The sequence below is a fragment of the Gadus morhua genome, chromosome 15, assembly GCF_902167405.1.
Source record: "Gadus morhua chromosome 15, gadMor3.0, whole genome shotgun sequence".
Classification (NCBI taxonomy): domain Eukaryota; kingdom Metazoa; phylum Chordata; class Actinopteri; order Gadiformes; family Gadidae; genus Gadus; species Gadus morhua.
In genome coordinates this window covers 17,845,620-17,858,349 of record NC_044062.1, presented here as the reverse complement: position 1 = coordinate 17,858,349, position 12,730 = coordinate 17,845,620, and the positions used below count along the sequence as shown (strand labels likewise).

Genomic DNA, 12,730 nt, shown 5'->3' with positions numbered 1-12,730 from the left:
CGGGGGTTTCTATTCAGTTGATGCCGGGGCTCGCTCCGTTAGCCTTTGTTGCGCGGCGGCCAGAAGAGCGGGGTAAAATGGAGAGCAAAAGAGAAGAAAAGAGACAGAGTGAGTGAGAAGTGAGAGAGAGAGAGAGAGAGAGAGAGAGAGAGAGAAGGGAGTGGGGGGGGGACAGGGGGTGTGGGAGAGAGAAATAGAGGGAGAGAGTAACAAACGGGAGCCACAGCTATGCAGCAGCGGAGAAAAAAGGAGGAGGAAGCAAAGAGAAAAAGAATGAACGAGAGAAAAAATGTCTTAACGATCAGCAGTCAAAATGAGCAGAGCAGTGGCGCGCGGCTCCTGGCACACGCTGATTTCACTCTTCTCTTTGCTCCGCTCTCCCACTCCGTCTAATTTTTTTTTCCTTCTCTTTTTTTTTTTTCCAGCCTCCCCCTCCCTGTTTCATCCAGCCCTCCCTTTCCCTCCCTGTGAATTTCGGGTTTTATTACTTGTGATCTGGCCTTACGTTCATTTAAGAAGACTGGTCTCTCTCTCTCTCTCTCTCTCTCTCTCTCTCGTCTCTCTCTCTCTCTCTCTCCTCTCTCTCTCTCTCTCTCTCTCTCTCTCTCTCTCTCTCTCTCTCTCTCTCTCTCTCTCTCTCTCTCTCTCTCTCTCTCTCTCCTCTCTCTCTCTCTCTCTCTCTCTCTCATCCATTTGTTCTCTATCACACACCACAGACTTTCTCTCACACTAAATGTATTGATTTCCACCCCGGTCTCCATACAACGGGCCCCTTTTGGAGTGCTCAGTGCTCAGAATGAGGCAGCCTCAATATTGATATCAATAACTGCCAATGAGGCACAAAGGCCCGAGCAGAGAGCCAGCACCGGATGTCACGGGGATAACGACGACGCCAGGCCCGTCAAGGACACGCAGGTGCAGGAGAATCACAACATAATGGCAGGCGGCGTGGAGCCCACAGGGCGTCCCCTCAATGAGGTCTGTTTCGTCTGCGGCCGCCAAACACACAATTCCCACGCGTAATCTCTGCACGCGGTGCTCTTTCCACTGGCTGCCTTCAAAACTAACAAGCAAGCCCGAGCACACAGAGCAGCCTCGTCAGACAAGTGAGTCAATGTCTCTCGTTCAATCACTCATTCGCTCACCTGCAAAAACACATTGCATGGAACAACTGACGCGTGTGTACATACTGCGACAATGTCTCTCGCTCACTCACTCTCGTTCACTCGCCACACTCACACTATGCAAGAGGCACGGACACAAACACCGATCCATTTGGAATGTTAACATAGTGCTACAACTGACAATTCTGCTAATTGTAGCTCCATCAATTGCATCCATGATCTTGTGGCTCAATCGATTAATCATGCAGGTTAATAGAATGGCATAGTGACATCAAATAATGACAAATCAACTTTTTCCAGAGCCCATTATAAGATATTTTTTTAATGTTCAATATAATCAATATAGTCATCATGATGAAGGACTGATTGTTTGAGGGCTAACCAACGCAGACATTAACACGTGCACACACACACACACACACACACACACACACACACACACACACACACACACACACACACACACACACACCACACACACACACACACACACACACACACACACACACAGTTAGAGAGGAGGACACTCCCCCCTGCATGTGTGAAAATCAATCTGCAAAGTCACCAGAGCTCTAGTTATGAACCCCCTAACTATGCCTAACCCCAGATTTACGGATTAAGATCTAAACTAATCTAGGGGCAAAACACCACACAAAGCCTGTTTAGTGGCAGGGGGCAGGGCTCAGAGACACATGTAATTCAGGATATTCTGCCCTTTTTTTTTTGTTCTCATTTTTCATTCCCGACTTGCACAAGGGTGCATCACGGCCACGACGCGAGACAGGAATACTTGCAAACCATGGTTGAAATGATACTGGATGATGATCACTTGAGTGGAGTGCCACCTGCAAGTGGGCATGGCAACCACAAAGACCTTCCACAAAGTGTCTCCACAAATACACGGAAATGGAAAATACAGAAATAACAGGGGTGTGTCTTTCTCCTTTTTTAGTCACAAAAACACACACACAAACATAAAAACCGACACACACAGACACACACAGACACACACACACACAGACACCACACACAGACACACACACACACACACACACACACACACACCCACACACACACACACACACACACACACACACACACACACCTCAAGCTTGCTGCAGGCCTGAGACTGTTACATTATTTTTTTTTAAAACCAAGCTGTTGTTCTGTTAAGAATACCCCATTATTACACTGCAAAAAAAATACGAACAACTGAAATCGAATAGAATTTGGCCCTGGTAATAAAAAATAGGATAGTAGTGGAACGAAATCTGTATACATCGCACAAGCTACAGCCATTGTCAGTGCATAGCGTTGGTCCTACTCCTACCTAATCCTTATTCGCTAGAGCACCTTAACTGACGACAGTAATCGCTTTAAATTGAGAGAAAACAGCACAGCCAGGTCTTCTGATTTGACGTCAGAGGCGTAACGACACGTTTGTTACAGGAGCAGCTTTAGTGTTAGTGTTTGCAGAGATCGCTATAACAGAGCACACACAAGGGTTTTAAATGCCGTCATTGAGAAGGTTGGTTACAATCCTGTAACCAGAACCCACAAACCAGGCATTGGAGTAAAAAAAAAGGAAATGAATTCATGATGACAGAGCCAAAGAGAGAGAGAAAGGGCTCTATAATTTGACCTCCGAAATCCAGCAACCCATCTGCTTCCTGTGATCTACACGCTTTGCTTTGCCAGTTGAACCCAGTGCCAGCCAGGTTCTAAGAGGGGGGGGGGGGGACAGAGATTTAGAGAACATATGAAAAAGAGTGGGCGATACGGGAGTAAACGACACAGAAAGAGACATCGCTGCCGCAGGTGCACAACAGATGTTTTGTCGGGAGGGTATCCTGGACACGTAAACTCTTGTTTCGCCGTTTATGTCGCACCGCCCTTCCCTTCACTGCACCACGGCCACCACGCATTTCGCATTCTCTCTCCCTCGCTCGCTCCCTCTCTCCCGCTATCTCTCTCTCCTCCTCCTCGCTCTGTGATCAGAGCCAACTGGCATGAGCACAAAGAAAGACACATGAAGTGGATGTGGGTGAGCAAGAGTCTGTATGTGTGTGTGTGTGTGTGTGTGTGTGTCGTGTGTGTGTGTGTGTGTGTGTGTGTGTGTGTGTGTGTGGTGTGTGTGTGTGTGTGTGTGTGTGTGTGTGTGTGTGTGTGTGTCTAAGGGTTGGGGACTAACAAGACATGCCTGGTCAGTGTGTAAGCAGGCATGCATGCAAATGTCCCTGTGTACGAGTAATTTATGTATGTAAATACTAGCATGCACGCATGAGTGCAACAACCCCCCCCATGCAACCCGCACCCAATAAGCACACACGCTGGTCTGTACATACACACAAACAAACACATACATTAACCCTCGTATACACACACACAGAAAGGCACTAATAGAGAAAGACACACTGGACTTCATTGTAGCAGAATATTTGATGTCAGCAAAACCATTAAATAAAACAGCCCCCCGCCATACACATTTATACACCACCACTAACCCACACCTATTTATGCATGTTCTCTTCTCTTCTCTCGCTCAAACACAAACACACACACACACACACACACACGCACACACACACACACACACACGCACACACACACACACACACACACACACACAAACACACACACACACACACACACAAAAGGGCTCAAAATACAACTATGCACACGTTTTCCAATCATCCTCGAATAACGTTATATGCACACTTTCACCTCAGCTGAAAATTTTCTCTGTGCAGTTTAAAACATTCGCGATTCTGATTGTGTTACAATTTGCTGGGTAATTATTCATATGCTCCTCATGCACACTTTTTCCAATTGGACATATTCAAATAGTGGCTCTATTGAAAATGTGTGTGAATAAATAAAAATGTTACCCAGCTTGGTCCTACCCTCATGAAAAACACATTTTGCACTGGGTGCGATCAAACGGACTCGCAGTGCCGACTGAGATATGCATTGGCCCGGGCCCATCTCCACTGCAAATGAGATTTATCAGCACTCCCAAAATGTCCTCTTTCCCTGTGATGAAATGTCATTAAAAAGTGCTAAGATTTGCTCTGCCGCACAGCGCTTCTCATATGCAGTAGGCTCCCATTAAAAGCAAACACCGTTTTCGGTGCCAGTCTCTCTCGCTCGCTCTCCCTCTCTCTCTGTGTAATTTAATGCCTGTGAGGTTATTATTTTCTCGCAACGAATTATTCAGGACAACTCTCTTTGGCGTAGAATGGAAGAAGAGAGAACGAAGGGAGCAGAGAGGAGAGGGAGGAGGGAAGGGAACATTTGCTAATAATTAGACCTCATTTTGCTCTGTGCTTGTGATTTATCGTTGTTGCTAAAATACTGCATGAGTACGATGACCACTCATTTATTCCAAAGGCTAAATGACAACACTGTTGCAGAGCAGCGCAGGGAAAGAGCTGGGCAAATGCCAGCTGTAATTCCATTCCTAAAAGAGGTTGCAGCCTTGTTTAAGGTTTTTTTGAGGTAAGTACTATAACAACTATAATTCATTTGTATACGATCTTATGCATCTTAAAGAAGAAATTATAAAATAGGTATTCAAAATATTAATTCACGTAATATTTAATTTCCAATTTAATTTAATAGTACATTTATGTTTTATAGTTGATGTTCTAATTCTAAATGCTATGGTTGATATAAATATATATTTTTTTCATACACGCAAACACACACACACACACACACACACACACACACACACACACACACACACACACACACACACACACACACACACACACACACGTTTCATTTACATAATAATATATATTATTTTGGCTAACCCAAATTGTATAATTCCATTCAACATGTCCAATAGAGAGCATAGTAATTATTCATCACTTCATTTACCCTGGATTACACAGCATCACATATAGATTGACCGTGCCCCACTCTCCTGCCTTCCGTCCTCACAGATGGCTAGTCGAAGGAAATCTCCTCTTTTACCATCACTCTCACTCTTCCCTTTCTCTCTCAATGCAATCGCACATCAGTCTGTGGTAGATGTTAAGATGAACACATTCTTATTTTCCACCAAGATTAAGGCGTATTCAAACTCGACCGTTACCGAACTTGCAGCCCTAGCAATCACGTTTCCCTCATAATTGAGGATGAAATTTTTTTTTTTTTTCTTCCACATCTTGTTTCCCCAGGAAACGTGTCTATTCTTACAACAGACTTCTCAGATAAGTCAACTACACAGCACAGAGTATTTTCTAGAGCATAAGGACCAAATACAATCGCCGTCAGAACAACAACACACACGCCAAGGTAAGCATTTCGATAGATCTAATCCTCACGGAGAGACAGAGAGCGAGAGCAAAATTGAGAGCGAGAGAGAGAGCGAGAGCGAGAGATAGAGAGAGAAAGAGAGAGAGACAGAGAGAGAGAGAGGGAGAGATTGACAGCACGCAGCCGCGGTTAAGGGGATAAATCGTGTCGTGCTTTAAGAGGAACATCTGGTGGGCACTGGGAATGGAACTTTGCACCATGACTTAATAGACTTCGGTCATGCCACCTGCTACTGCTTGTCAACCCTTCTGATAATCTGAACCCAGTGTACAATCACACATCACATCATGGACAGAAACCTGCCCTATTTCACCGGCCACCGTTGATTACAATGCCTGTGCCACCTGAGACCTAACCTTAAGCCTTACATGGGGGTGAGGAGCCCATGCAGGGGTTTTGCATGCTGTAATTAGGACTCAATGTGTTGTGACGGGTACGGTGGTCAAGGTCACGACACTACTAGTAGCAAATTAGAATGCATGCACTCACACACTCTTCACAGCCACACACATGCACGCTGCACACACATTCCTTATTAATGCTCCTATGGGGAGAAGGAAAAAAAGTGTATTACAATGACAACCGATGACACCGACTTGAGATTAAGGTCAAACCTTCACCCTTGCCAGTTCCACATTTACGGCTCCCCTCATTTCCATAGCAAATCCAGCCTTGAACGTTTGATTGACAGCTCACAACTTCGTATCCCCTCCTCCAACCTGCTGCAACCTATCCAGCATTATCTACAGAGATTTCTCATGCTCTCCTTTCTTTTAGCCTATATCTCTCTCTCTCTCCCTTCCTTTAGCTCTATCTTTCTCTCTCCCATTCTCTCTCTGGCCCTTCATCATTGATGTACAATCTTAACTTCTCCAAAACAATGAATACAACAATAACAAAAAATAAACAACCACACCCCATATCATCACACAAGGCCTGAGCAAAGGGGTAGGGGGGAGTGGGGGGGGGCACCATACTGACCTGTGTTGGCATGAGATGGCCTGGCTCGAGTTCATAGATGTGAGCCCACGCAATGCCCTGGGTGGAAGTGAGGGAGTGCTGGGAGCCTCACACTACCATATATGGCGATTGAGTAGGGGGGAGGGGGATGGGGGAGGGGGGAGAGAATCCTAGCTGGTTATTAAAGAGAGGCAGGGTCTCCCCGGCCACGCTACGAGAGGACACGCCAAACTCATTTACACAGGCCATATTGGGAGGAGAGAGAGAGAGAGAGAGAGAGAGAGAGAGAGAGAGAGAGAGAGAGAGAGAGAGAGAGAAGAGATACCCTCCTGTCTCAGTGTGGGTGTAACTAATAAATTGTCGGAGGACATTAAAATGAAGCTCTATGTAAATTGGATTTTGAGGAATGTGAGATCATTACGTATTGCCTGCTGCTGTTACAAAGCAATTTCTACCTAACCCGATAACATTCAGATTTTGCCAAAATGTGGAATTGTAATCAGTTGGTTCTACAATTAATTAATTATCTCCTTTATAGAAAGAAAATAATAGTAATTATTTGTGCATCCACCTCCAACCAAGACTATTATCCATATTTTCTAAATGCATGCTGACTGCTGGATATTATGTGGAAGACAGAGATGTAACATTTACATTTACAACGATTCCTTCCTCTCACCCCCTCCCCTCCTAACCAGCAGATAATCTGCCCATGATTATCACAAAAAACAATGTTGCCTAGCAACAAACAATTAAGCAATGTGCTTTTAGAGGCTGTGTTGTGCTGTCCATTAACAGATAAAATTACAAAGGCAGCAAATGTCAGCCATATTCAAATGAGGTGTTTTCTGGATGTAGCGTGTTGTCTTTTTGGAGAATTTCTTTTATCTTTAAAGAACTCGACGGTATCCCGCCCAGAGCATGCTTCCTACTTTGCAAGCGACCACATAAAAACAAGGACAACCCGAGCGCCTCAGGTCAGCGGTTTTCTCCGTAGACCACTGGCTGGGCGGTTGGCAGTGGCCCAGCATATCGAGCCATGACTCTGGTTTGTAGGAAATGACAGAATCAGTGGATTAACTCTGCGCTGGAAGAGGAGGATTTGACGGATTACCGAGCCATCTCCTCTCTCATTACAACATGCACAGAGAAAGAGAGACACATGTTGGCGATGAGCTGGTGTAGATGGAACAATCAGCCCATAGTGACTGCAATCACTGATGTCTATCGCTCTACTGAAGAAAAAAGGCAGTGATAAGGGGATCCTGTTCGTATTTGAAGTGTAATGTTGCACACTATAGAAGTGTTTGCATACAGTGTACCCAACATAACCTATATAACTGTTTTAATGGAAAATCAAGTTTAAATTGATCTATTTAAATTAAAATACCTTCAATACTCAATGTAAAAAATACTTCTGCTTCCCTTTTAATTTTCCACACTATAAACTTCAACATCCTCCCTGGTGCTGTCATTGCCAGTTAGCGAGTAGGAGCGTAGGATTTGTGTTGAACAGAACCGACAGTTTCAAACAAACAAACCACAGAACACAGCTGATTGCCATTCTGTGCAGGTCAGAGCCGTGACCCTTGTCTGAGGCAGGGCGGAGAGACAGCCGCCTGGTGCAGTCCACTCAAGAGGCCCTCCAGGCGACTCTCAAGCGCTCCTATTAGCATAACCCAGTGCTACATCCATCCTCACAACTGTAGAGTCTGTGAGGGGGACACAGGGAGACAGAGCACAGCACAAGAGCTGCTGTCGAGTATGTAGAACTGCAGATTGAACGTCATCGTGGCGGCTGCTAATCTAGCCATCACAAAGTAAGGCAGCTTGGGTGTCTTTGATGATATATTTGCCATTATAGCTGTGGTTTGTGTTCTGATGTCACATTGCATGTTCAATGTGTCCCGCCGTGGTAAACAAGTCCATCAACAGGGATACAGACACCCAAGCTCATATGGTGTACGCATGATTACATACCCGTGAATGCACGAGAATATGTAAACAGATCCGCCGATTCAGTGAGATTGCGAGGGAAAGACATTCAAGATCTCTACCAAATAAAAGGATGTCAAAGGACGTAAGTACTGCCTGTGTTAGATTACCTGTCAGCCCGAGAGCTTGTGACAGCACAATTGTTGAAATTGAGGATGTTTCAAAATGGATATGGACAGCTGTCGCACAGCCTTATCTGCCAAACAGATCCTCACCAAAGGAATCGTCTGCATATTGTACGCATTCTGACAGGAAAATAAATACTAATAATCAAGAAATGATGGGAAAGAATGCATAACCATCTCAAGATAAGAATTCCTTTAACAGGGATTGAAGCATACAACTACGTACCAGAAGTAGGGCAGTGGATGGATTATCGAGGGTTATTCAAAGAAGTCATCCCTGCAGAGCAGCAGGGCTTAATACAGAAATCATTCCATTCATAGGATTCAGCATTACAAATCTACTATACTGGTCAAACATAATGGAACGAACAGGTTTCATATACTGTTGTAATGTATGAAATGATACTGGAGGAATAACCTCTATTCTACCTGGACAGATACGTTAGGCCCGTAATACATTATGATTTGTTTAGAAAATAGACATTTCGTTTTTTAATGCACATACTAATTGTACTTCCAATAAATATTTACACAATCAATTTCATGAATTGGAATGATGCATCCACGATTATGGCTACTTTGCAACACTGGCACGTATAATAACCGCATTCATACAATTAAAGTTGATGAATGTAAAAGATAGAAATAGATGAGCCCCAACATCATGCCATCCTCTGAAAGAGAGCCAAGATAATGATGGACTCCATCCGGTTGAAAAGCCAGAGGGTGTGTTTGAGTGATGATAGAGAAAGAAAAGTGTTTTACTTAGATCAGGAGAAGCCATGCTGGACATGATGACTGGCGGTCCAGTGCGACGACTCGTCTTCTGCATGGGTGCCTGGGAGCCTCCCTGGCCCTGTATGGGCCCCGACACAGCCACCATTGAGCAATCAGAGTTGGGTCCCCCGGTCTTACGCATCATCTGTGGACTAGGGTGTGGGCTGTGCATGGGTGACGGAGGTAGGTTCCGGTCTCTCTTCATAAGCTCCATGGGCACGGTATAGTTAGTGGAGTACGCCTTCGGTACCTGCTGTGGTTGTTGTAAAGCCGGCATCGACAAGGGCATTTGCTGCGGCAGTTGTTGGAAAGACATGGCGGACATTGACCCCGTCATCTGCTGAGGCATCATCTGCATGGGCATGCCCATACCGGAGTGCTGGGAGTAGGCCGACATGGGCCGTGGCTGCACAGGTACCATGGCTCCTGTGTATGGCCCCGGGGTGCGTGGTGCCTGGCCGTGGTATCCTCCATTGGCTTCCATCAGCTGTTGGGACGGGGCGCTGCTTGGCCTCCGTCCCATCATCTCCCCCATTCTTGGGGAGATGGTCTGCATTCCTCCTGGGGTCTGTGGAGGCATTAGATGCGGGTCGATTGCCAAAGCCTGGGAAAGGTGTGGTTGATTTTGGTAATGTTGGTGTTGGTAGATGTCCGAACGGTGGCTGAAGCTATTGGAGCGGCCCCTCATGGCTGGCTGCTGCTGGTTTGGGGCCGGTAGAGAATCAGTGGGCCGCTTGCAGTTGAGGGCCAAACGAGCAAGGACGCGAGCCTGGCCCAGGTTCGAGGCTACGGTGCGGACGTCGTTCTCCTCCATGACAGCCAGCATGCCCGTAGAGTCAAAGCCCTGCTGGATGAGTGTCGAGATGGTGCGCTCCGAGAGGCCCTCATTTCGCAGCAGAGCCACAAACTCTGGGTCGGTCTTCTTGGGGTCCACAGGTCCAGGGGTTTGAGGAACAGGTGGAAGAGGAGAATGGATCTGAGTGGCTGGAGGAGGCGGAGCAGGGATGTTGACTGGGACCGGGGCGACTACTTGAGCTAGAGCAGGCGGTGGTCCAAGGGGAACAGCCATTTGCAGGTTTGGGTCATAAACAGACATTGGTGGAGGGGGCAGGGGCTGCTGCTGCTGCAATTGTTGCTGCTGCAATTGTTGCTGCTGGATTTGCTGCTGCTGCAATTGCTGCTGCTGTAATTGTTGCTGCTGCAATTGCTGTTGCTGCAATTGCTGCTGCTGTATCTGCTGCTGCTGCAAGTGTTGCTGCTGTTGTAACTGCTGCTGCTGTTGCTGCTGCAGCTGCTGCTGCTGGAGCTGATGCTGCTGTTGGATGGTGAAGGGTGAACCTGCATCCTGCCTCATGACGATGCCCTGACAGGCAGGGTCCACCACCAGACAGGTAGCGGCCCCCGGCTGCTGTGGATCCACCGGATGCCCGTTGATATCAGTATATCCCGGTTGATTCATGGCGGGAGGTTCACTGGCGTAGCGTGGGGAGCCATGCTCTGTGCCGTAGTGAGCTGGAGACGGCGCTCTGCTGGTAATGCGTTGGCCATCTGGCATCATCTTGGCAGCCGCGTTAGCTACAGCTCCGGGGTCCCTATAAAGCCGGTTGATCTCGTGAGCGGTAGGAGGTGGAGGCGGCGGCGGGAGAGGAGAGGGAGGGGCGCGAGCCCCCGGACTCATACCAAAGTGGGAGGCGGACCTGCTGAGCGGATGCGGGGGAGGCGGGACAGGCTGATGTTCTCCCCGGAAAAATCCATCTGCTTGGCGAGGAGTCATCGCCGGGTCATGGGGATAGTACTCCTGATGTCCGACTGAGCCGCGGTGAGCCATGGTCGGACGTTCGTACTGGGTGAGCTCCGGCACAGAGCCCTTTCTCTGCGCCCGGGGATCGAGTCGCTCCGGGTAGCCTGCTCCGTACAGTGCGTCCTGGTGGGAATATGGGTCGCGTTTTAAATCCAGGTCAGGGGGGCGAACCCCTGGCTGCGGCTCGTACCAGCCTCCTCCCTCGCCGTAGGACAGGGAGTTCCTCCTGGCAGCGACCCTCGCTTGTTGCTCGTAAACACCGTCTGCGGACCTGTCCCACTGACCCTCGTTGCCACCCAAAGGTTCCCAGCTGTGGGAGCGACCGAGGCTCGTCTGCTTGTTGGGGACCAGCATTGGAGTGAAGGAGGCAGGAAGTAGACGCTGTTTACGCGGACCGAAGAAGAAGAAGAAGAAGACGCAGAAGAAGAAACGTAGCTTGTTGCACAGGTGTTCCCTTTCACGTCTTCTGTTACAGTAGCATCAAAATAAAAGTACTAGGCCGAGTGGAAGATGAGGCAAAAAAAACAAAGCCAGGTATTTAGTTTCACCTGATATCAGGTTGTAATAATTTCTGCTCTCTGCTGGGTTCTAGTGTATCAGATGACTCCCTTGAGGCCGGCGATCCTTGAATAATTAATTGTTGTCACACTGGCTTGTTGTGCAAAAGGAAACAGGACACCCACACAAACACACGGCAACACACAACATCCGTTGGCTGCAGAGGTGACCGAACTACTACACAAACGGCACAATATCAGGATGTTAGCTTGACATGATCGTCCACTGGTGGTTTAGCCATACAGTGGAAAACACACCAAGAAAGAGCGGGCTGGGCTGGGTCAGAGGGATGGGATGGGCAGGGGCTTGTACTAATCCAGGAGGATTTAACTTCCCCTTCTCCTGGACATTTGACTCGCTCTGCCGATTGCTATTGCGGATTAAAGACTTAATAAAGCCGGCATAATTCTGCTGTCCACTGTGACGTCACGTGAACCAGATAAAACTGTATCGCGGACACGCAACGCAATGTGATGGTGACGATTCAGAGGACACGCCCACATTATGACTTGGCCCACCCTATTGGAGGAATCACTTACCTGAGGCAACAGGAGTGCGGTGTCGTCAGTCTGTTTCAGCGACTGGTTATCCCGTTAGTTGCCTGAGCAGACTCAAAGCCACCAGGAGCCAGGGGGAACAGAGGCGAGGCAAAGTAGACAGGTCCATTGAAATGAACACAGTTCTCACTGCTAAGTCCCACGCGCTGTCAGTAAACATCAAATCCACCCACCCTGATTGGATACTAATCCTCTGGGCCCAAAGAGACCATTAGAAGCATGAACACAAGTACTGCACAATTAACTCTAAAATGTCAATGATGCATTGGAAGATGTCACCTTCACCAAGCTGCTCACTGTTGTAAATGAATAACAGATTGGAAATTGACTCACTGCATTTGAAATGAAACATGAATAACCGGCAAGCGATGGCAGAGGATTCAGAGGAAACATTAAGCAATGTGCATGACCCTTTATAGACTTGATAACCAAATAATAAATGAAGACATATATAAGGCAATGTTTAGACAATGAAATAATACAATAAGATGCAGCCATACCAACATA

General features: G+C 47.2%; 1 protein-coding gene across 1 annotated transcript in view; it reads right to left on the bottom strand.

Annotated features, from left to right (window-relative positions):
* The window catches only part of LOC115559772 (uncharacterized), a 35,012-nt gene extending 23,106 nt beyond the window's left edge, over window positions 1-11,906 (bottom strand). Inside the window, 1 exon segment of the mRNA XM_030378837.1 lies at window positions 9,296-11,906. Within this exon segment, the coding sequence (XP_030234697.1) occupies window positions 9,296-11,462 (2,167 nt within the window). The 5' untranslated portion in view covers window positions 11,463-11,906.
* Window positions 11,907-12,730: the final 824 nt, after the last annotated feature.